This window comes from Homarus americanus, unplaced genomic scaffold (genome assembly GCF_018991925.1).
Source record: "Homarus americanus isolate GMGI-L3 unplaced genomic scaffold, GMGI_Hamer_2.0 scaffold14393, whole genome shotgun sequence".
Lineage (NCBI taxonomy): Eukaryota > Metazoa > Arthropoda > Malacostraca > Decapoda > Nephropidae > Homarus > Homarus americanus.
The window spans coordinates 197,216-224,325 of record NW_024730271.1 but is presented as its reverse complement, the minus strand read 5'-3'; the positions used below and the strand labels follow the sequence as shown (position 1 = coordinate 224,325).

General features: G+C 38.1%; 1 protein-coding gene across 1 annotated transcript in view; it reads right to left on the bottom strand.

Annotated features, from left to right (window-relative positions):
• The window catches only part of LOC121866941 (peptidyl-glycine alpha-amidating monooxygenase B-like), a 91,966-nt gene that overhangs the window by 37,578 nt on the left and 27,278 nt on the right, over positions 1-27,110 (bottom strand). The window contains 11 exon segments of the mRNA XM_042366693.1: positions 2,845-2,937; positions 10,276-10,360; positions 11,149-11,342; positions 13,494-13,644; positions 14,343-14,470; positions 15,047-15,114; positions 16,152-16,352; positions 16,354-16,362; positions 16,601-16,700; positions 16,703-16,751; positions 22,702-22,901. Of these exon segments, the coding sequence (XP_042222627.1) occupies positions 2,845-2,937; positions 10,276-10,360; positions 11,149-11,342; positions 13,494-13,644; positions 14,343-14,470; positions 15,047-15,114; positions 16,152-16,352; positions 16,354-16,362; positions 16,601-16,700; positions 16,703-16,751; positions 22,702-22,863 (1,240 nt within the window). The 5' untranslated portion in view covers positions 22,864-22,901.

Below are 27,110 nucleotides of genomic sequence, written 5' to 3'. Positions count from 1 at the left end.
ATGGTACTGTATAGTATCTACAGTCAACCCTCACTTTACGCGGTTAATGTAACCCACAGGGTCCCGCGTAAAGTGAGAAACGCGTAAAGTGAATAACATAACATATGGGATTAATTGAAATGGAGTCCGGGCCGATCCCCAAACTCCACTTTTTGACGACACACAACTATGTTGTAGTAAAAATATTATCTTAACTTTATGATGGTATGCACACACAATTAATAATTAAGAGAAATATCAATAATATTAGGTTTTTTAACACTTACATTAGTAGAAAAAATGGCTGGGCACACGGGGATGGGCGGTTGGTTCCGAGGCAGAGGGCAGATTATTGGCCCTCACCTGTGTCACTTGTATCAATTGTATCACTATCCACCACAGAGGCTTGCAGGGCCTCTTTGTCAAACTCCCCAAAGTCCATATAAGTCCATATCCTCACCATAATTATCACTATCACTGACTTGGGCCGGCTGTGATGGGTGGCGGGTGAAGAACTGGTAATGTTTTGATGACTGGGTGACCTTGTGCGCACCATGTTCGCGCAGCTTACACAACATGGCGGATGGCGGGAGGTTTGGATCCAAAAATGGCGCGGCTCGCCAGCCGCTCTCCGCGTAAAGGGGTACACGCACCGCGGAATGTGAGCATCCTGGGTTCCGGCAGGGCACCGCGTAAACGTGGAAACGCGGAATGTGGGACCGCGTAAAGTGAGGGTTAACTGTATTTCTTTAAATTACTCCTTGAAAAATTGTGTTGACAAAATTATGAATAAATATCAATGTAAGTGATATAAATTTATGATATAAAATTCTCAAAAAGTCATCCTAAATACTGTACTCAACTTTCACCAACAAGGTGACCAATAAGAGTGGGTGACCCCCCCCCCCCCTCGCACTGTCCCACAGAAAAAGATTAGGACGGCAAGATGCAGATTGATTCATAAGTGAAGCTGAATTATCAGATAATGAATTTGACAGGTCCTACTATACCAAGCTTGGCTGAAATCCACCAAGATTTACTCAAATTCACATTCATTATCTATACAGTCAACCCTCGCTTTACGCGGTCCCACATTCCTCGTTTCCACGTTTACGCGGTACCCTGCCGAAACCGGAATGCTCACATTCCGCGGTGCGTGTACCCCTTTACGTGGAGAGCGGCTGGCGAGCCGCGCCATTTTTGGATCCAAACCTCCAGCCATCTCTCCCACCATCAGCAATGTTGTGTAAGCGGCGCGAGCAGGGTGCGCACAAGGTCGCCCAGTCATCAAAACATTACCGAGTTCTTCACCCGCCACCCACCACAGCCGGCCCAAGTCAGTGATAGTGATAATTATAGTGAGGATATGGACTTATATGGACTTTGAGGGGTTTGACAAAGAGGCCCTGCTAGCCTCTGTGGTGGATAGTGATACAATTGATACAAGTGATACAGGTGAGGGCCAATAATCTGCCCTCTGCCTCGGAACCAACACCCCATCCCCGTGTGCCCAGCCATCTTTTCTACTAATGTAAGTGTTAAAAAACCTAATATTATTGATATTTCTGTTAATTATTAATTGTGTGTGCATACCATCATAAAATTAAAAAGTTATTTTTACTACAACGTAGGTATTGTGTCTGAAAAAGTGGAGTTTGGGGGTCGGCCCAGTCTCTATTTCAATTAATCCCATATGTTAAGTTGCTCACTTTACGCGTTTCTCACTTTCCGCGGTACCCTGTGGGTTGAATTAACCTCGTAAAGTGAGGGTTCACTGTACTGTATTTCTGAGAAACACATAGATGCACAGAAGGAAAGCCTGCACTATACTCCTATGTTTTCCAGGGTCAGCAGGAGACACACTTGTTACTGTAAGCTAAAAGGTCATTTACTTAAAACAGATTTCTGTTACATGTACAGAACTGTACTTTTAAGAAGAATTAACAAACCTTCGATACAAAGGTGATACAATAAACATCCAATAATAAACACTAGCACCTACAGATCAAGATCATGCTTAAGAAATACATTCATAATCTACATTACTTACAAGCAGAATATAATTACACTAGCTGGGGTACCTAAGAATGTCTAGGTCTTTGAATTAGAGAGCCAACTCGTAGTCTATGTCAGCCCATGGCCAAAATTAAGTGCATATGAAAAAAATAGCGACAGTAAAGGGTATAAAATTATTTTAGCTCTAGTTTCAGACTGTGGTCATGCACAAGAGGACCACCTTTCAGGTAGGAGTTGCAACCTCCCCCCCTCCAACTAAATGTTTGTGAGAATTCTCAGGGCTAAGGCATTGCAAATTTCACCTCTCTTCGTTCAACATGTCGCTGTGAATACCATGGACAGAATTTGGAGTGGAGGCCCGACCACTAAGGGTGTTTTTTTTTAGTTACTCAAGTGCTGGTGTGGGATGCGTGTTGCTATGTCTGGCATGTATGTAGGGGTTGTTGATGATGAGGAAAATGTTATCATACTGTAAAGCTCCCAGCACTCTTCCCCTTGGGTCAACTCCCCAAAATTCCATCTTCTGGACAATCCTAGGGTGCATGCACATCTTCATGCCAAATTTCAGCTCTCTATCTTCAAAACTGTAGCTGTGCATAGCAAACAGATAGATACACACTGTGCTTTATATATACAGTACAGGTAAACATGTACGATAGATTATGAAATGCACATACTGCAATCTAATGGTAATTTTGTATGGGAGGAAAATCATTGGTCAAATAATAAGTAAATGAAAAAAAGGAAATAAAAGCTTCACAACTAGAGAGCTATTCATACACACACTGATAAGGCATGACATAAGAGGCTTGGAAACATGACACAGCCTCATCACTTATGACTCCCCACCTCCGAACCTTTGACGATATGGAGGCAAGACTTTATGTGGCAGTCTATCATACTGCGTGTCGTAGTCTAATTCAGCAATATTTTCAAAGTAACCTGAAACACAGATACATATACTGGTAATAATATTCTCTCTTATCTCCCACAGCATCTTCCGCTCTCACAAATAGTCTACCATTAAGAAATGAATGCCTAAGATACTTCATATAAAGTAGAATTGAAGCTGTTAAAATATTACACAAGGCAAAAAAGTTGTCTTCATATGTTTACTCAACCTGAAAGTTACCCATTCACAACACCTTTACGTCTCCATCTATTCCTTATACAGCATGCCCTTCAAATTCGCGGGGGTTAGGTTCTCAAAATGGCAGTGAATCGCCAAATCCGCGAATAAAATTTGCTGTGTGTGTGTGTGTGTGTGTGTGTGTATGTGTGTGTGTGTGTGTGTGTGTGTGTGTGTGCATGTGTGCGTGTGTGTGTGTGTGTAATAATAATCATAATAATTAACGGTTCATTAAGATAACATGGCAGCCCGAAAGCTGAAAATATACAATGAACAGAGATGACAAGTTACATATGGTGAAATCGGGGAGTGGGTCACTTGATTGACAAAAGCTTTCAAATACAAAAACATAAGAAACATAGAGTCAACATATAAATTAACTTTAGATCTGGTACTGTGGGAGCTGGTCTGCAGACATTCTTCTGACCTGATGTCAGAGCCAAGCCTGGCTGTTAAGCCGCTACCTCACTACTGCTGGAGATGTACCACGTGGTCCGGGTAGGTCTTCCAGCTCACACAGGATGTTGGGGATGGTTCTTGTTCATCATGTGATGTAGTTAGGAATTCATAGTTCCTCACCTGGGTGGAGTAGGGAGTCCTCATTTCTCTCCTGGTGTAGCTTGAAGAGTTTCATGGCTTCTCATACAGTGTTGGTGTTGGAGAGTGTACTGCGGACCCTAGGTGTGTCAGGTCCGCGTCAGGCTAACATTGACCGCTAAGCACCGATTGTCACTCTAACAGTCGTTTCTTTGTTTCGAGTTGAAATTGTCACTTTTGTTTATCACTTGTGGGTTGATCATCAATCTTTGCACTGTACTGTTGGTGGGAGGATGTTGATAAATCCTGATGGAGAAAGGGAAGGGCCCGACAGACCAGGCTGGCAGCTGTCTCCATGGTCAAGAGACCACGGCCACGTGAGCGGGCAGCGCCGACTACACACGTCCTTACCCTATGAAGGCTGAAGGAAGTGTGTGTGTGTGTGTGTGTATTTTTTACGTTTTTACTTGTGTTCAAAGAAATGTATATTCCCTTTACGTGTTTGACCTCAGGACAATTATTTCTTTTACCTGTAGTATTGTATATACTATGTGTGTGTGTGTTTGTGTGTGTGTGTGTGTGTGTGTGTGTGTGTGTGTGTGTGTGTGTGTGTGTAGTTTAGGCAGGCAGACAAGTTCAAGGGTTCATGGCAACACCCACGATCCAAACACTGGCATTTTATTGACTACATCATTGTCAGAGAAAGAGATCGCCGAGAAGGCCTCTTCACCTGTGCCAAGCGTGACTCAGACCACTGCGACACTGATCATCGGCTCGTCAGAGCCAAGCTCTCACTTCATGTCGCCTCAAAACAGTGAAGGCAACAATCTTCAAGAAGAGGTTTTAACACTAAGCGTCTGGAGGATTCAGCGGTAGCACATGATTTCAAAGAGCAGCTCGAACATGGGTTGATAAACAACCCAACAACAAATAACTCAAATCCCACTGCTGAATGGAGTATTCTTGACAATGTCATGACAAAAACCTGCAGAGACCCTCGGCCAGGTCGAAAGAATACCCCAGGACTGGTTTGATGAAAATGACCCAAAAAATCAATGTACTCATCGATGATAAACGTGCTGCTTTAACTGACTGGCAGAACAACCCTCAGTCTCGGACCAAAGTTGATACCTTCTGCAAGATGAAAGTGGCGGCCCAACACGAACTTCGAAAACTAATGAACGGCTGGTTTAAAAAAAAAGCATGTGAAATGCAAAAACTTGCAGATCAACACAAGATGCGTGAATTTTTCAATTCTACTAAAACATTTTATGGGCCTATCACTCATGGCACAGCCTGCCTCTGCTCATCTGACAGTAACTCCCTAATTAAAGATGAAGAAGGCATCCATCCTTCAGTGCCTGAAAGAGCACTACCATTAGCTGCTCAACCGAAACACCAATATGCATGTCCTGACTACCCAGCAGGTCCCTCAGCATCCAGAGCTGACCCACCTCAGCTATCCCCCATCCCTGGATGAGGGGATAGCTGCCACCAAACAGATGAAAAATAACACAAGCCTTAGGGCCTGATGGAATCCCAGCCGAGGTGTATAAAACAGGAGGACCTCTGCTTACTAGCCGTCTCCACTCTCTCCTGGAGAATATACAATGGTCCCTCGGTTAACGAGCACAATCCGTTCCAGCAGGTTGCTGGTTAACCGAAAAACTCGTAAACCGAAACCATTGTTTCAATGGGTTTTTGGGTAATTGGTTCCAGCTCACTGAAAATTGCCTAAATTCAACAAAAAAGGTAGAAAAGTACACTTACTTTGAGGTGTGTATGTAGAAGGCTCCTGGATGATGATGATGGGAATTAGAATGGGGGTGGAGGAGAAAGGAGAAGAGAAGGCATTGGGGTGGAAGAGAAGTCACCCCATGGTGCTATTTCACCCATAAAATTTTAGTTCCCTTGGTGTAATTCAAGATTATTTTCTTTAAATCAACACTGCACTGCATTATATATTGTCAATATGTAAAATAAATTTCAAAATGACCAATAATTTGCTTGGAAACACAGAAAAAAAGCGTTTAGTTGAAGAGAGTCTCAAGCAATATATTACCTCCACTGAAAAGAGAGAGAGACTAACGCCTGTTTGTGTGTTAACAGGCTGGAAGGCGCGCCAGAAACTAGTTTCTTTACCTTCAATTACGTTCAATAATTGTTAAAATGACTAAAAAATTTTAATATTAAACTTTTAAAATTATTGAATAGTATAAACTTCTTGATATTTACTAAAATAGTAAGGAATTTAAGCCCTAAAACCGATTACTGTATTGGCGGACTAATACTACAGCTGGTGGACCGCCAAATGCAAGCGAAAACATGTTGAGGTCGACTTGTAAAAAACTCGTTAATTAAGGGATTGCTCGTTAACCGAAGTTAAGAATCACATAGAAGGTAAATCGTTAACCGAAATCTCGTTAACCGAGGCACTCGTTAACCGAGGGATCACTGTATGGGAAAAGGAGAAAATCCCCCAAGCTCTTAAAGATGCCTCCATCATCAATATTTATAAGAACAAGGGAGACCGGTCAGACTGTGGTAACTACCGCGGGATCTCGCTATTGTTCGTAGCTGGGAAGATTATCGCCCGAGTCCTCCTAAGCAGACTACTACATGAGGAGGAAAACTTCCTCCCAGAATCTCATTGTGGCTTTAGACCATCACTTGGCACCACTGACATGATATTTGCTGCCCACCAGATACAAGAAAAGGTGCAGAGAGCAGCGCCGTGACCTATACATGGCCTTCATCGACCTATCCAAGGCCTTCTACTCAGTCAACAGGGAAGCCCTCTGGTGGACCCTCAGCCGGTTTGGCTGCCCACCAAAATTCATCGCCATTGTGAAACAACTCCACAACGGCGTGAACGGCAGTGACCTGCACAATGGCACCCAGTCTGAGTTCTTCCCCATCCAAATGGGGGTAAAACAAGGATGTGTACTGGCACCAACTCTCTTTTCCATTTTTTGGCTGCCTTCCTTACTCGTGATACTGCCAATTTAGCCAGCAGGGTGGACATAGAGTACCGGATGATGGATCTATTCAAAATAAGATGACTCCAGGCAGGAACAAATGTGTCGGAAGCTTCCATTACTGAACTTCCATATGCAGACGACCTCACCCTTGTCGCTCACACTGAACACGACCTGCAGGAGATCCTGAACACCTATGCAGATGCGTATGCACACTTCGGCCTTGAAGTGAATGTGCGTAAGACTCAGATTCTCTTTCAGCCTGCCCCTGGTTCAGCCACACTTCCACCATCCATCCAGCTTAACGGTACTACCCTCTCTAATGTTACCTACTTTCAGTATCTCAGCTCCCACCTGTCCACCACCACAGACATCGTTGAAGAGATTCAACATCGGATCAGATGTGCATCTCAAGCCTTTGGCAGACTCCGTACCCGTGTCTTCAGCTATAGGGAGCTGAAATTATTCACAAAGTTGCACACATATTGTGCAGTGGTCCTCCCCACCCTGCTTTATGGCAGTGAGACATGGGTTACATACTGGGGGCACCTCAAAGCACTTGAAAACTTTCACCAACGTAGACTACGTTCCATCCTCCGAGTTCGCTGGGAAGATGAGAACAAATGCCAGTAGTCTCGCTGACACCAACTGTAGGAGCATCGAGGCTACCATTATCCAAGAACAACTACGTTGAACTGGCCATGTTACAGCATGGACGACAGTAGACTGCAAAAGCGGCTACTTGACAGTCATCTAACAGATATGCATTACTGACCACCTCCGAACACAAGGACGGCTAAAAATAGCCACAGGCGGTCACAGTCAAGGTCACTTTCCCTTTCTTGTCGCCGGCAAATGGGGGGGCGGGGGGTGATAATAGCAGCTGTGTTTATTACCGGGGTATATTGTTCTTTTACGGTATGTTAGACAGGTTTATAATACATTTTTATTATTTTAATATACCGGTAATCTTATTTTTAATCCAGCTTCCCAAATGGTAATCTTATTTTTAATCCAGCTTCCCAAACGTAAGTTTCAGTATAAAATAATTAGTGGTAGGACCTTGTGAGTGGTTTACGCACCACTCTTGACACGCTAAACCCGCAATATTTAAGAGGTAAGAATTTTATATCTGGTGCTTAAGACGACCCCCTAACTTTGGGCTAATTTTTTTCTGGTTCAAATTCCGTCTTATAGGCCGTGATATACGGTATATCCACTGGTTGTATCCAGAGTGTATTACATTACAGGTTGACAATCCCTTATCCGAAATCCCTGGGGCCAGAGGCATTTCGGATTTCGGAATTTTTCGGTTTTCAGAATGGTTAGTTTTTTTTTTTTTAGCCCACCCAGGCATAGATCACTGACCAACATCAGGGCCTGGGGGGCGAAAATATAATAAAAATTATAATAATAATAACAATAATAATAATAATAATAATAATAATACAGGTAATAATAATAATAATTCATAGGTCTAGGTTGCGTTTCTCACTTTTGATCTTTTTTCATTCTTGTATTTCTTTATTATTATTATTATAATTATTTTATTACAGTATTATTGTTATCATTATTAGTATTAATTTTGTTAAATAATATTTTATTATTATTATTATTATTATTATTGTTATCATTATTATTTTATTTTGGTGTACAGTGATCCTTCGGTTAACGAGCGCCTCGGTTAACGAGATTTCGGTTAACGAGTTACCTTCCATAAGATTCTTAACTTCGGTTAACAAGCAATCCCTCGATTAACGAGTTTTTTACAAGCCGACCTCAACATGTTTTCGCTTGCATTTGGCGGTCCACCAGCTGTAGTATTAGTCCGCCAATACAGTAATCGGTTTTGGGGCTTAAATTCCTTAATATTTTAGTAAATATCAAGAAGGTTATACTATTCAATAATTTTAAAAGTTTAATATTAATATTTTTTAGTCATTTTAACAATTATTGAACATAATTGAAGGTAAAGCAACTAGTTTCTGGCGTGCCATCCAGCCTGTTAACACACCAGACAGGCATTAGTCTCTCTCTGTTTTCAGTGGAAGTAACATATTGCTTGAGACTCTCTTCAACTTAATGCTTTTTTTCTGTGTTTCCAAGCAAATTATTGGTCATTTTGAAATTTATTTTACATATTGACAATATATAATGCAGTGCAGTGTTGATTTAAAGAAAATAATCTTGAATTACACCAAGTGAACTAAAATTTTATGGGTGAAATGGCGCCAAGGGGTGACTTCTCTTCCGCCCCAATGCCTTCTCTTCTCCCTTCTCCTCCATCCCCATTCTAATTCCCATCATCATCATCCAGGAGCCTTCTACATACACACCTCAAAGTAAGTGTGCTTTTCTACATTTTTTGTTAAATTTAGGCAATTTTCTGTTAGCTGGAACCAATTACCCAAAAACCCATTGAAACAATGGTTTCGGTTAACGAGTTTTTCGGTTAACGAGCAACATGCTGGAACGGATTGTGCTCGTTAACCGAGGGACCACTGTACAGTATTTTAATTAAAAATCTTATTTACTATGAATAATTATTATTATTATAATTACTATTACTATTACATTTTCGCCCACCAGGCCCCACTGTGAGTCAGTGATCTATGCCCGGGTGGGCTAATCCCTGTTATAACAAAAAAAAAAAAAACAACCTTTCGGTTTTCGGAATTTTGGATAAAGGGTTGTCAACCTGTACTATAATTCTCTGTGGTTTGGGAAGACTATTCATTGAAGGAAGCCTAGGTGTGAGATAGGTAAACATTGGTTTGGAAATAGAGTAGTGGATGAGTGGAACAAGTTACCAAACATCATCATTAACTCAAATACGCTGGATAGCTTCAAACATAGGTTGGGTGGATATAGGAGCGATAGGGGTTGGGTGGATATAGGAGCGATAGGGGTTGGGTGTAAACGGGACTGTCCAGTATAGGTTTTTCTATTCACTTCTACCAATAACTCCCATACTTCATTATAACCAAATTACTTTAGCTTCCTACTAAAGCTAAAATTTAACTTAAGCTGTACATGATTAATTTTAAAGTTGTAAAGCTTTGTGAATGAAAATATCTGGTTGATCTTGTCACCTCTGATTGTGGCCCTGTAAAATAAAGATGATCCATATCACTTTCTGGAGTTTAGAGCCATAAGTGAACATTCTTTTCCAGCCCAATCTTTTTCCAACACAGTGCCTCTATTTTAAAATTGGCTGTCTATCTCCCCGAAGCAGCTGGACTCGGTGACGACTTTCAGAAGCAACCAAAGGCTTTTTTTGAGGGCATATGACAGTATTAACTGTGTTAAATGAAAATTATGGCCTGTAGTGAATGTTTTTATTAATCAACTGTTGCTGCTGTAGTTGTAATGATTATGTCTGTCTTTCTTTTTTGTTTATCTCTTTTTTTTTTGTAAGTTAAGTGAAATTTTTCCTGTATAAAGGATTGGTGCTTTTGATAAATAAAGTACCAACTACGGGTAACATTACAGGAAATATCATAATATACTTCAATCTAATTTTCTACACTTTCAGTTCTCATATACTAGAAAGAAAATCTTTAAAACAAATACAGCTAAATGAAAACTATAATATGATATACAATACAAGTACTGTGTTTACAAACAAATAATTACCTGGTCGTGGATCTTTGCGAGAATGAGCCTTCTTCTCTAGCTCAATTGATTCCCCACCTACATTGCCGTATGAGTATGCTTTTTCCTGAAAAAGAAAAAGGACAACACACCATCACTGTATTAACATACTAACATTTTTACAGTTTCTGTATAACAATAAACCATTCTAGTCAATGTCATTTGTAATCAAATTTGTCAAACATCTACAGGAAAAATTCTGACCTAAATCAAATCTATTGTATCACATATTATGTTTCTTGTACTCACAGCAGATAAGTATTACAGTACAGTACAGTCAGTTCTGCTATAACGCGATAGTTGTATTCTTGTAAAACATCGTGTTATAGAAATTCGCGTAATAGAAATAACAGGGCTTATGGAGAAAATAGGGTTAGGTGCAGATTACTACTCGAAATCGAAAAAAATTTAGTAGTTAGCCTAATACAAAGGATAGCACAGTCTAAATAAATGTTACATTCATATCTAATAATGAAATCATACAGTAAATGTAACACTTTACTTTGAAAAAATATGAATATAACTTGATGGGGGAGAAGGGTGATTTTGAGGTTGATAACATCGAGCTTCTGGTTTTAACACCTAATGCTATCACCAGAACGCTTGGAGATATTCTTTTTTACCATATTCACAGTTAATACCACAAAATTGGAGAAATAGTAAGCAAAACGTTTACAGCAACAAGAGTTCGTTATACAAATATCGTCTTCATTCATAAATCGCGTTAGAGCCAATTCGCTGTGTCAAACACGCCAGATAGCAGAACTCATCATAAATGATATATTTGCAGTAACGCAACTGTTCTTTAGTGAACATAAATTTGTATCAACACCACAATATTACAACACAACTTACATCATGCTTGTTTTCACCATGTGCATGTTCCTCCAGAAGGGGATTAGGAGGTAAAGGCACATCACTATCCACAGGAAGATTATGAGTAATGTGAGGAAAAGTTTCATATCCACATCCACCCATTTCTGAGCCTTGTTCTCGGTCAGTGTAATACATCAAGTAGAGATTACACATTTCATCTCCTGAGGTGCTGCCTGTATAAACAAAGTAAAACAAAACATTAAAATGAACTTTAAAGAACATACCAGACCAAGAAAGAGAATTTGAATATGAAGTTGTTTCTAAAAGAATAACATACAGAAGGTGAAGCTGTGAATGACATTACAGTACAGTCGGCCCTTAACATACAAGAAAACAGAGATACCCGTGAATGTTAAGAATCTGCATATTTGCTGCCCCCACCCTAAAAACACCCTGTCCTATCACTGATACCTGTGAGTAGTGAAGACCAAATTAAAAAATTGGGGTTGACCTCAAACGGGTAATAGTTTCAAGAGGTTGAAAAATATTTACCAGTAACTACCAGTAAACAATAAACACGCACCACCAGCTGTGAGGTACAGTTGCCAGGCAGATCTCTTGCCATCATGGCAAGCCCAAAGTACCCAAATGCATGTCATGGTAGCACAGGACGATGTAAAACATAGAGTATTCATTTTTAAAGTTTATTTATAGATACATAAATTTTTGTCCATTACATTTGAAACAGCAATCTTTTGTTAATTAAATTTGAAACAAAGAAAACTACGATACCGTATTTCTAAAACCGGTATTTTTATTAAAATATTACATCACAAGTATAACCATAACTGTGACTGAATGAATATATTCTCAGAAATAAATATGGAAATGTAATACTACGACAAGGAAACGGATAAAATCATGACGAAAACAATGACTTTCGCTTTTCGTTGTTCAAAAGATTTTACCTAATCGCTAATGGTTTTCAGTTAAATAACTGTTGTATTCAATAATATTCTATCCTAATTACTTGAATAAATACTACGATACCATATTTCTGAATATTTTCATTAAAATCCATCAAAATCATTTTCCTTGTCATTGTCTTCAGCACCAAACAGCTCCCAGTCTTCTCCTAGAACAGGGCAGCGGTACGTGTTTTTTTAATCATTTTCAGTTAAAAAACTGTTACATCACAAGTATATTTTACCTAAACTGCGCCTGAATGAATATATTCTAAAATAAATAGTAGTTTTGGTGAAACGTGATGTATTTTAATGTAAAATAGGATAAAATACATGGCGAAAACAAAAGACTTTACCTAGCCATGTTCAAGAGATGTTACTGCTTTTTTAATAGTTAAGGAAATACTGTTATATTACAATGATATTCTATTCATACGCTTGATATCATCGAAAATAATATTTTTGCTGAAATGACGACGATTACAGATATCGTCAATGGTTTTCAGTTAAAAACCTATTGCATCATGAATTAGGATAGAATATTATTGTAATACAGTGTACAACAGTTTTGAATCAGAAAACCATTCAAAAAGCGATTACGGTAACATCTTTTGAATGAGAAAGCGAAACATTGCTTTCGCCACTTTCTCTGTAATACGTCGTCATTTCAGCAAATATTACATTTCCATATTCTCAGAAATAAATAGTATTTGCTGAAACGTAATGTATTTCAATGTAAATTAGGATAAACTACATGAAAACAGATTTTACCTAACCTTCAGATGTTTAAATATATGTTACTTGTTTTTAATAGTTTTCGAGTAAATACTGTTATATTAGTGATATTCTCTTCATACTATTTTTGCATTTACAATGCTGATGTCAACACAAGCATGGTTACAGGATTAACTGACTGAGGAGTGAGGGGACTGGGTAGTGTATAAGGCATGCAGTGTGTGTGTGTGTATTTGAATAATATATATTCTGAATGTATATTCCAGCGTAACCGCGTGATTTGCAAATCCGTGTAAGTTAAACTCGCGTACAGTATGTTAAGGGCCGCATGTATAGTACTTCTCAATTTGTTTGACTCTTTTAGTGAATATCTGATGACTTTTTTATGGATTACCTTTTTTCCATCATGTGTAAAAAAAAAAAAAAAAAAAAAAGGCACCTTCACATTTCTGATCACCATATAATTTCTATCCCAGTCTGACATCCATCAGTTCGAAAGGTCAGCTATTCCATAAGAATTCATTACGGTTCATTGTAAATAACTGAATTAGGAAGAGGCAGACAGTAAAAATAAGACTAAAAAAGGTAAAATGATAAGACTGAAAGTGTCCTCATTACTTTCTAAGTTTCTCATTTATCTTGAAGAAGGAAAAACCTTAATGCACATAAAAAAGCAAATAATACCTATAAATGTATGACGGTTCCGGGTTGTTGAGTTCCAGGTACAGCGAGCATGAAGTATGTCACTGGTTCTTATATGATGTATGTCATGCATTGGGTAGAATGCTTGTGGCCAGTGTGGGTTACCCTTTGCTATTTCTGTATATTCTTTTGTCTGGAAAAAAAAACATCAAAAAATATAATACAATTTATTAAGTTGAAAACAGAATCCTACCACACATACTAAAGCAAATATTATTTTAAAATTTTAACCAAAAAGTAAACATTAAACTCTATTTTTCCTCTCATGGAAGCCTTTTGGCACAGGGTGGCCAGTATAAGATGACCAGAAGCAACACCAGTAAATAAAAAATGTAATGACTATAATACAAAATTTTAATTAAGAATCTTCTCTCTTTTTTTCTTTCAAGCCTTTTTTCACAATAAGATAAGAGTGGCCAGCACAAGGTGGTTGATTCAAGAGTAAACAGACATTTTCCTTTCGTTTGCTATAAAAAATGTGCTCATGTGGTACTACTTTACCACAACAAGGACCTACATATCCACCTGGTTTACCCTTGTTGCTTTAAAAAACTCAACATTACTCTACCACCATCTTGTATTATGTCTTATTTCCTCTAGGACTTGAGATTAAGGGCCCATAAGAAGATTCTCTAAAATGTTTCAGCCAATGGCCACCTCTACACCCTCAAGTGTTAAGTGTACTGCAGTGTACTGTATTGCATATACTGAAAAATTCTATGTGTGTGTGAGTGCATGTGTACATATACAGTAATGTATATGAGTACTGTATGTTCATGTATATGCAAGTATGAATATACAAATGTCATCTCTACTAAATTCAACTCTTACCTCTGGATCAAACAAATATCCTGAGATGACGGTCCCCAAGTCGTAAGCATGAACACGATATGCAAACAGATATATATCTTTAGGCTCACCAGAGTTTCCAATCATGCAGTTCATATCAGCATGTGTTTCTGAAAATAAAAAAATTTCAATTTATTCTTGACTAATACTGTAATGGATAATTTCCTTATTCAGATAAAGTATATACAGTAAAATACATTAATAACAAATGAACAGACATTCTTTAAGGTTCAGTATGAAATGGTATCTACTTATTAAAAATAATTGAATAATAATAATAATACAGTAATACCACGATTTACGCTGGTTTTACGCGATTCTACATTTACGTACCGCCAGAACCGGAATTTCATTTTACGCGGTGCATCTACTCATATACGCGGGTGAAGTATAATTTTTTTATTTAGCTCATAAAAGGAAAATACAAATCTTTGTTTCAAACCCCATATGAGGAAGACTAAAGCCAGTCAGGTCCTGAATGTACCCCAATACAATGCATTATCTATATGGACCACTATACTGTGTCACTCATATCATGACTGACTATTATATGACCTTCATAGTAATGGACTAGTAAAATAAACTCTAGTATTTAAGGTCCTGTAATGTGAAATGTTACTACTGTATATAAAAAATCTGTTTGTTCTTTAGAATAAAACTTTCCTTATACTACAGTATTGACTTACTTTCAGTGTGTGGCGGGATATCAATATTACCAGCTGCCAGTAAGTATATCCCAGCTTTGTACTTTTGTCTGAAAAGGTAGACACTTAATTAAAAGTTGAATTATCTTGACACACAGTTGATCCATCAAGATCTACCTTAATAAACTACACAACTATATTGCCAAAAGATTTAGTTAACTCTAAAGGTAAAACCAATAACAAAAGTCTAACAAAAAATATCATACAATTCTCCAAAATGTATATTTTTAATATTATATGAATGAAAGAAAAATCAAGATAGGCTATCAACTTCCTCACACATTTAAAAAATTCAACCTTTTAGTTTATTAAAATTCTCATAAATTAAAACCATAATTCACTGTACAAGAGCCACAATTGTAGCAGAACCACTTGCAGAAACTAAAAATGGAAGAATATTGTATAAAAATAAATTTTGGGAGCAGAGACTGTTCAGCCAAATCAACTTAAGGAGCAGTCTCAACGTATTTATCTTTCAAAATTAAGCATTCAGTACAGAGATTCATATGCTGCCAACCAGATGACACAATGTCCCTGTTGCCATCATGCAACTCTGAAGGCAAGTTTTACAGCTGGATGTTCTGCCTATCACCAAACCACTTTTGCAGTGGGAACTGATCTTTATATGTAGAACTTCCAAATGGCCTCTTACCTGGTAACTCAGTATTCATGAATAAGGATAATGTACTAAATCTTACATTAAAAGAGGTTAACCTGATGAAGATAAGAAATTTGTACTGCCACAAGGAATATATTGAAGGATCAGAGTTTGCATGGCCTGTATAGTGGAGAAAAAAGCCAACAGATGCTATAGCAGTGTGAGGAACATGTGCAGGAAAATGTCTGATGCCCGTTTAGTCCTCTCACAATGACATGAATTATTCCTCTTTTCTTTTATTATCTATCAAAATCCACATTCAAGCCGAGTTTTTCCAAGATACATACAAAAGGTATGTTTTCTAGAACAGGAGAATTGGGTAAAAAATAAATAAACACCATTAGCTCTACTACAAAACTGAAGTACTGTACTACAACTAATTCTCCTAAAAGATTTTAAGATAATCTTCTTAATCCCTGTGATACTTACTGTTGCTCTGTAAGCTCCATTTGTAGGCCAGAATGGTCAGCCACACCATCTGGTAATGGCTTTGCATAATGGATTTGAAGTGTTGAAAATCGTATTCCTGTTTTCCCACCAATGTGAAAGCCAACCCCTTTAGGTAGAACTGTGGATGGTGCATTCTTAGCCCATGCATACATTATTCTGCTTCCTTCACATACACCATGGGCCACAGTCCCTACATAAAAATAAATTAATTATATTATACCATTCTTGGAATAATCAATGTTGTATGTATGTTGAACCATGTTTGGTATATATCTTTAAAATATTGATTACAATTTTTCAAGCAATTTATATACAATATTTGAAAAAGTATATTAACAATTCTGAATATAATTACAGTATGCCTGTACAGTAATTCTTTTTATACCGAAAAGTAGAAGGAACTTAAAATTAATAGAAAGCAGCTTTACCAGTAGCCATCCCTCATATTTTGGGGAACGTCTGAGCAGCCAAACAACAGCATGTGGTGGGCCCTGTTGGCTGAGGCTAGAGGGTCAAACTTAACTACCCTCCCTCTAGATTCTCATTCAGTTCCACTGCCGTACACAAGTAAGCATCTGCCTGAGGAAATAATAATACCCTGTACTGTATTAACATTAAATCTCAAATATAGTTTAAAAACTATGAAAAAATGAGAGAGAGAGAGAGAAGAGAGAGAGAGCATGCGTGCGTGTTTGTTTTACTGCAATATTTCCGAGTTTTTGTTAATTTATAATATATATACAGTACCTGTATATACAGGGTATATATACAGTCATGCGCTTGTTAACGTCCTAGATACGTTCTTGGAAACGTGACGTTAACGAAATGGGCGATAATCGATCATCACATAAACTTTTAAACTTTTTATTTATACTATGGGGTGTGGAATACTATACGACATACACTTTTACTCTAAATCACTACTGTAATGATACAGGTGATTAATTTTTATCTCTTGTGCAAAAAATACATGACGTTTATATTAAATTATTCACTGTTTACAAGGATTCCAGCAACGCCGAGAGGGGTGGGAGAGCGAAAGGGCGGGGGGGAGGGGGAGGCAGCATTGCTTGGACAGCTGGCAAGTACGGCCCAGGTCTAACGATGTGTATTTATATCAGTTCTTAGGTGATTGCTTTCATAAAAAAGCCAGTGAAATGACTCTGGTGAATAAAATTAACATAGCTGGGATTCTTGTAACATACTGATTAATTTGAATATAAATATGCTATAATTTGCAATTTCAGACAAAACAATTTTATACCGCAATCAAATTAGTACATGTGCACTGGGGCTTTGCACTAAGGTCATTTATTTCTATTACTGCTTTTAGTACATGGTGTGTGTGCATGTAAATGGGATGAAAATAAATGAAGAAATCTATGTAATCTACCCAAAAATAAGGAAGTTGAAAACTTTTTATAAATGTACTACAGCATTGCATACACTAATGTACAAAATTTTTATCTCTTGAGCAAATATATGATGTTTATATTCAAATTATTGCCTGCAAGGATTCCAGTAATGTAAATTATAATTTCCTAAATCTTAGTCTTGAGATATTATATGTTAAAACCGTGTTTTAAAAAGCCAGGATGGGAGGGAGGGAGAGAGGAGGGAGGGAGGAGGGAGGAGGGACTGACGGAGCCAGCCACGCCTACCTGTGCCGAGGGGTTGGGGGGTGGTTGAGGTGATAAGTTTGGAGGCTAAGGTCTCTGTGTGTTTATTTAATGGTGACCTACTAAGCTTCTCTTTCATTTTTAAATGCCAGGATATGACCTAGGAGAATATAATTAATATAGCTGATTCTTGTAAGATACTGATTTATTTGAATATAAACATGTTGTAATTGCACTAGACATAACAATTTTAGTACCGTAATCAAATTAGTACATGTGCAATCTAGCTTTGCACTAAGGCTTATTATTTTAGATGCTTTTTAGTTTGGTGTGTATGTAATGGATGAAAATAAATGAAGAAATTTATGTAAATCTACCCAAAATACAGTTGAAAACTTATAAAATGTACTACAGTATTTTGTACACTAATGTACTACATTTTTTATATCTTGAGCAAAATATAGACGATATATTAAACACCCTTGTCTTGGTGAAGGGACTTCAGCAAATTATATTATCCCAACTTTAGTCTGAGATATTATATAAAATAAACATAAAGAAATCACCACCTTTTGTCTGGGAGGAGGGGGCGTGAGGTGAGGTGAGGAATTGCCCATGCTTGTTTGTTTGTTTGTTTATTTATTTATTTATTTATTTGAGATAAGATTTGACAGTTGGCGCTTGAAGGTCTGCTCCGCGTGTTTATTTATCATTACTTAAGAGTGACTAAGCTCTTCTCATATAATTTCACACCCAAACTAATTCGGGTGAATATAACTTACATTGGAGGGATTCTTTTGTAAGGTAAAATTTATTTAATACCTGTAAAGAAGTCATATTTGGTAAGACACATAGCATTTTAGCACGTAATCATTTAGTACATGTACACAGGTTTGCACGAGGTCCATTGTTACTGCAATAATATTGACTAAATTCACTAGATAACGCATTTGCAGCATTAATCTATAAGAATACGCGATGCATACGTGATTGTGCCCGCTTAGGGCTATTCAGGTTCTTCTAGGTCCTATTATTAAAAAGCTAATTTAAATTTTAATTGTTTATTCCTTGATAAAGGAAACGGGATCCTAGTGTTGTCACTTGGTACCCTAAAATTAAGGGTATCATCTAAATAACTGGCCAGTGGCCATGTATATACAGTACAGTACAGTCATCCCTTGGTTATAGTGCCTAATTGGGACCCCGCCAATAACGGAAAGTACAGAACCTAGATTTATTTGATTGGTTCTAGGCACCCAAGACCCAACCCCAAGTTTCCCCATTTACCACCATGTATACCACTAACAGTTAATATATATATAAAATATCATAAACACACATAGGTATGGCTAGGTTTATTGAAGCAAAGTGATGAAAAAGGATACACTTAATACTGTAGTCCACAAACATGTTGCTATGTTTTTTTATTTGGTCCCCACATAATTTAGCCCTGCTTTTCTCTCACATCAGACACCTGAGTCCTCCTCCTTTCTCTAATCTTAGAGTGCACCAGAGACTTCACTATACTTAGTAATGCTGCTAATAGAATTTGAAATTGCAACCCCAATTGCAACTGGGGTTGCAATTGTTGAGGCAACTAGATAATGTCTGATTACAGCAAATGTGTTATTGTCAATTTGTAGGTGAAAGGATTTATCCTCAATAGATGTAGGTTAACACACTTGGAGGAAATGTTAAATAGCCTAATCAAGGAAGCATCTTCCTTTAACACATAATATCTGACCAGTATGGGGAAGATCACTTGTTCTGCCAGAGGGTGGTGGAGTGGTGGTCCAGCAGGCGTCAAGATTTATTTTATTTATTTATTTATTTTTATTTTTTGGGGGAGCCACGGACGATTATCGTCGGACATTGTTTGGTCGACGTTACCAAGATGACTGTATGTGTGTATATATATATATATATATATATATATATATATATATATATATATATATATATATATATATATATATATATATATATATATATATATATATATATATATATATATATATATATATATATATATATAATATATATATATATATATATATATATATATATATATATATATATATATATATATATATATATATATATATATATATATATATATATATATATATATATATATATATATATATATATGTATAGTGTAGTGCTGGAGTTATTACAGATTTAATGGAAAAGTTGAGAGACTGAATGAGCTGCATAAATCAGAAATGATGAGTAATGCAGACCAGAGTAAGGAGTCCAGTATTCTGATAAGAAATATGGGCAGAAGGACTGACAATGGAGAGGCTAGCTACAATTATACCCCACAGTACTGCACAAAATAGTGAATGGAAATGCATATCAAATACAACACTCAATGCTGCACAATTGCACATACCTCAAAGGAAGGCAGGAAATGAGATGGATAATCCACAATATATCTGGTTTGTATGTTATTTTTCTTCCTCTAACAAATTGTAAACTAGATGAAAAACAAATTTACAGAAACAAGATCATGTATAAAAAACTGCCTGGCCCTGACAAATTAGAAACCCTCAAATGACTCACACAGACAGTACCTAGCAAGACTGTCACCACATCTCAAATCATAGGGATAGAAAGGTAAGCCATTGGTTTTCTAAGGATTCCTATAATAACTAATGCAACCACCTAAAAAACATCGACAAAGTATACCTAGATTTTGCCAAGGCTTTCAAAAGCGTGTCCCCTGAAAGGCTGAGAATTAAACTGGAAGGGTACGGGATTTTAGGAAGTGTTGTTGCATGGATCGGAAACTTTCTGCATGATCGCAAGCAGTGTGTGGTGATGAATGGTACAAAATCATCAGTGTACCCATGACAAGTGGGGTATCACAGGGCAGTGTATAGGACCCATTGTTGTTTGTTGGTTTCGTAAATGACATGCCTGACGTTGTACACTTGCCTGACGCCAAGTTATTCCGGGAAAGTAAGAACCAAACAGACTGTGAAGAGCTGCAGAAAGATCTCTGTGAGCCTCAAGAATGGTCGAGGAAATGGCTGCTAAGATTCAATGTCACGAAATGTAAGAGGATGCACCTGGGATGTACCAATGGTAAAGAGGCATACCATGTGTCCCAACAGGACGAAGAAACTGCATTAATAAACACTAAATAAGAAAAGGACCTGGGTGTGTATGTCGACAAGGAACTTAAGTTCTCGGGCCATTGTGAGAAGGTGAATCAAGCAACTAAATCATTAGGTCATATAAGAAGGTCATTCAGATATCTAGACGGTCCATCCCTTATAACGATCTTCAAGAGTGAGGTACTTCCCAGCCTGGAGTACTGTCACCCCGTCTGGTCCCCGAGATGTGCCAGGGACTGTCAATTGATTGAAAATGTCCAAAGGAGGGCCACCAGACTGGTGCCTGCACTTCGGCACCTAAGCTATCTAGAGAGATTAGAGTGCCTGCAACTGCCTAGCTTACACTACAGACAGGCAAGGAGGGACCTAATTGATGTGCATAAACATCTCAAAGGGCACTACTCAGTCGAGTGTCCATACCTGGAGCTGGCTGACACCCGCCCCACAAGGGGTCACAACTCGAGAAAACTCCAGAAAACTGTGAGGGCAAACTTTTTCGGAGTGAGAGTTGTGATCTCTTGGAACAATCTGTCGGAGAGTGTTGTGACGGCACCGAGTGTGAGCTGTTTCAAGACCAGACTTGACATGCACTGGAACAGGTTCAGATACATTCAGGGGCCAGTAGATGCCCAGTACTTGCCAACGGTGTGTAACAGAGACGTGACCGACCGCCCAAGCAACTAACGAGCCTATCAGTGGCGAAGAGGTAAAGAGTAAAAGTAGCTAGTTTAGTTACTGAAGGAAGCTGAAAGGGATTTCGTAATGAGTCAGAGGTGGATTTTTCAGAATTGTAAAGTACATACACAAAGAAAAATGAGAATAGCATTGGCAACTTATAGAGCTGAATAATGTGAATAAATGGATGGAAGAGAAAACTGGAGAGAATGTACAAGAGTGATGTTAGCAAGAAGAGGTATTCTACTGTGGAATACTGTATTGATAACCAGATGAGACACCAAAGGGGGGATAAATGAGTATATGAACAGTATCCCAATACTGTACTGTACAATGATATCCCTGTTAGCCGGAACAATTGGTGCAGAGCACTTCCAGGAATGAGAGATCTCTGGGTATCGAGACGACTCTCTCAAAGCCGGAAAAAATCCCTCATCCCCGGAATTTTCCGGGGAATGAAAAAATTTTCTCGGAAGTTCCAGAAATTGCCCATTACATCATCTCTCGAACCCGGAAAAATATCCCTCATCCCCGGAATTTTCCAAAATTTTCCAGGTAACGGAAAATTTTTCTCGGAATTTCCAGAAAATGCGCCTGATTTTCATCTCTCAAATCCGGAAAGAAATCCCCATCCCCGGAATTTTCCAGGAAACGGAAAAATTTTCTCTGAATTTTCCGAAAAATGTGCCCAGAGAAAATTTAAATTCCGGCTATCGGAGATAGTACTGTACTGTACTGTACTGTACTGTTCTACTGTACTGTACTCTACTCAACTGTACTGTACCTTTACAAGAAATTGACAAGAGGTGAATAAAGTCTACAAGAGGGTTGTAAATGTTCTCCTATACAGCAGAATTAGGGATACTAAGTACTGTATAGCAGTCACGTACAGATAAAGGAAAAGATCTTTTATTAAATACTTCATGAAAGAGCATAACAAGCTCAATTTATTCCAAGTCTCTGGTATACTGTACATTAAACAGCTACAAGTGGAATAGAAAAAGTAACACAAATACCGGTATTAAAATTTCTTAAAATAAAAACTTAGCATCAATAAGAGCTACAGTATAAAATACAACATCATCATTGTTATAGTATAAAAATACTGCCTACCTCTTTGGGAGTAACCCCAGGCATGGTAAAGTTTCTCTTATATGTAAAAGTTGAAGGTTCTCCTCGCCGTATGAAGTTGTGACCAAACGCCTGAGGAAGAGTTAGCAAGACTGCCAACACTGTCCCTAGGCGAGTGACCATCGCTATAGCTGTTTTCTGCATCCTCGTTACCTCTTCACTATTGTTTACGTAGCTACAAACTGTAATAAAAAATAATAAAAATAATACAGTGTACTGGTATCTTGGCAAAAATCATTCACAGAATTAAATGATAATTTTTTTTCATGCTTGATAACTAGTTATTACAACATAGCATCAACATTACAGTACTGTACATCACTGACTCTTGCAATACATCAACTTACTCAGTAAATCTGACTTTCCTTAAATCACAGATACTGTACAGTATACTACAGCAATAAGGATGAGTTGTGAATTTAAAAAAATATAAATCTTCACTCATTACTGTACATGTTCTGGGTACTAAGTTCTACCTACAGGAGCAAACACAAACACCTGTAGAGTTCTTTGTAGGTTCTATTTGCTGGACATGCAGAGATACAAGCAAGACGGCACTCCGTACTCTGACTAAGTGTCAACTGAGCCCTCAGGCGACATGTGGCAAGTGATACATGTAGCAGCTTCCAGATGTTGCCAGGCACATTTACTAAGCGTGTGGGACATGATGAATGCATTGCCACACGCTACTGGCTTGGCTAAATAAATACTATATATGAATGGAATACATACATACATAATATACATACAATTACCACATGCAGAAGGAAGGAATCACTTCAAAACTTATGGCACTCTGCTGAGGAAGGTTCAACCATACACAGCCTCATTCTACAGTTTCTGGAACAGTTCACTGTCCTATGATGAAAATACATCTGATCTGGATATAAGCATCTGATGGTTTTGTTGGCTATCCTTGGTCAAATTGTCTCACTGTTTATTATTGGAAGTCTACTTATCCTTGTTTAGCATTCATGTGAGGTAAATTATCCCCAGTTTCTCCCACTGGTGGAATTAGGTGTCTGTATGTGCACAGAATAACAATTATAACCAGATACAAATTAACCAGACCTAACTTAACCAAACTCTGTCTAACAGGCATAGGTTTTGTTTGATTAATATGTATTTCTATCACACTATACAGTACAGTAGTTGGCTATATATACATACTATGGACATATCTTCACTTTGAGTATACTGTATGTTGTGAGACAAAAATGCTGTATACAGCTATTGTATTGGGAAGGCCCAATATTATAAGTATAGCACAGTACTGTACAGTATTTGTTGGATTAGAGTACTGTACTTATTTTTAAGTTAGAACTGGACACTTACCTAGTCTGAATATGATAATGTGCCATGTATGTGCCAAGCAATTTCAGGAGTGTTAAGTTTCCTGCAATGATTGTCAGACTGCAGCAGACAAGAATTATGGCACGCCAAATACTGTACTGTACAGTCTCATCCAAATGTTCTTTAACTCTCCCAGACAGCTAATGCTGAACTGCCTGCTTCAGATGTTTGAAACTGTCTCAGTACCAACCAGAACATGAAACCGATACGAATGAATCTAAAGGTTCGAAGAAACAGACTCTCAAACATCTGAAGCAGACAGTGCAGCAATAGCTGGCTGGGAGAGTTAACAAACTTTTGGGTGAGACTGTACCACAAATCTTTCTTCTTTTTTTTTCTAAATTAACTTTTCTAAGAAAATAACATTGCTTCAGACTACAATATTATCGTATGAAAATGCAGTCCACTGAAGAAATTATCTTTCTTAATATGAAATTTATATAAAAAATCTGGTAAATCCAAGCATAGATCACAAGAAAATAATATTAAATGGGACTCAACAGGGCAGACATCCAATGTGTAAATCTACATTGGCTGCCACTAAATTCATGATGCAATAGCATCTCTCTCTCTCTCCCTAAAAATACTCTACAGTCAACCCTCGCTTTACGCGGTCCCACTTTATGCGTTTCCACGTTTACGCGGTACCCTGCCGAACACGGAATGCTCACTTTCCGCGGTGTGTGTACCCTTTTACGTGGAGAGCGGCGCGAGCAGGGCGCGCACAAGGTCGCCCAATCATCAAAACATTACCGAGTTCTTCACCCGCCACAGCCGGCCCAAGTCAGTGATAATGATAGTGAGGATATGGACTTATATGGACTTTGATGGGTTTGACAAAGAGGCCCTGCAAGCCTCTGTGGTGGATAGTGATACAATTGATACAAGGATACAGGTGAGGGCCAATAATCTGCCCTCTGCCTCGGAACCAACCCCCCATCCCCGTGTGCCCAGCCATCTTTTCTACTAATGTAAGTGTTAAAAAACCTAATATTATTGACATTTCTCTTAATTATTAATTGTGTGTGCATACCATCATAAAATTAAGAAGTTATTTTTACTACAACGTAGGTATTGTGCCTGAAAAAGTGGAGTTTGGGGGTCGGCCCGGTCTCTATTTCAATTAATCCCATATGTTATGTTGTTCACTTTACGCGTTTCTCACTTTACGCGGGCCGCCATGGGTTCAATTGACCGCGTAAAGTGAGGGTTCACTGTATACAGTAATATTTTTTAGGACGACATATTTGTTAAGTTTGTACACAAATGCAAATCTGGTTGGAGAAGAAGGGAGGAGGCAAAGAGAAAACCATTATATATTTTCTAAATTGTTTTAAGTCACAACACGAAACTCCACGGGCATATTAACAAATCTGGGTCAGGGAGGCTACAGCAAAGAATCATTTATGACAGGACACAACACCAGCAAACCTAGCCTGACATGTGTGAGTGTGTGTGTGTGAGTGTGTGTGTGAGTGTGTGTGTGTGAGTGTGAGTGTGTGTGTGTGTGTGTGTGTGTGTGTAATAATAATAATAATAATAATAATAATAATAATAATAATAATAATAATAATAATAATAATAATAATAATAATAATAATAATAATAAACGCCTTAGTTAAGGACGTTCAGGTGACGGGCAAGTTGAAGGGAATGATTGAAACCCGTCTTTTGATGCATTCAATATTTAATGATGTGGTCAAAACCTGCAGACAACAAGGCGTTCATTAGTACTACATGGTGATCTATCTGATACATAATTAGTTAGTCTCACACAATTTATCTTAATTATAATTGATTATTGAACATAATGACATGATTCAAAGTTCATAACTCTATTAATCTTAGCTACACTTCATTCCGCGTTGTCTTATTGCTCCAGATAAGGAAGGAACGAGTAGGCATAATTAGTCCACAATATTTCAGTACTGAGGGATATATCATCACTTTGGCTGTAATGTACTTACAAGTGCGGGTCAATGCGAACCAGTGTGGTGTTCCAAGGGAAGATAGTACTTTGTAAATTGTTCAAGTACAGAAGACTCGGCCAGGATTGGGAGTTGTTGTTCACCACTACTAGCTGGTCCTCACAGCATCACTTGAGGGGGCAGTCTACTGGAGTCCAGGCGGCCACGTCGTCTTTTAAACCATGCATTTCGCAGAATCAGGACCTCTTGTCTGTAAACACCGCCCACCCCCTAATCTTTGTTCGGGTAAGGCAGTAAGACGCCAGTACTTACACGCCAGCGCTGACACCAGCGGTGATAACACTCCCGGCAATGCAAGCGGCGATGACACTTCCGCCAGTGGCGATGACACTTCCGTGTGAAACACACCCCCCCACCCCCAGCCACATCTGTTGGTAACAGGTCGTGATTGGTTGGGTGGATGGGGGCACTCAAGAGGGTGATCTGCGTCATGCACCCTCTCAGCACTCACACCAGTGGTGATGACACTCCCGGTGGTAAACACCGCCCCCTCCCCCCTAGCCGCCACATCTGACGTGTTAACAGGCCGCGTGGGGGGAGGGGGGAGGTTGAGGCACGTGGTCGCAGGCTGAGATCTTATGTTTTGTTCGGGTAAGGCAGCAAAACGTCAGCACTGATACCAGTGATAAAGCCAGCGGCGATGATAATAATAATAATAATAATAATAATAATAATAATAATAATAATAATAATAATAATAATAATAATAACAATAATAATAATAATTAATAATAATAATAATAATAATATGGTTGACAATCCCTTTTCCGAAATCCTTGGGGCCAGTGGCATTTCGGATTTTGGAATTTTTCGGTTTTCAGAATTTATTTATTTTTTTTTTTTAGCCCACCCGGGCACAAGTCACTGACCCACATTGGGGCCTGGGGGGTCGAAAATATAATAATAATTATAATAATAATAATAATAATAATAATAATAATAATAATAATAATAATAATAATAATAATAATAATAATAATAATAATAATATATAATTCATAGGTCTAGGTCGTGTTTCTCACTTTTTATCTTTTTTCATTCTTGTATTTC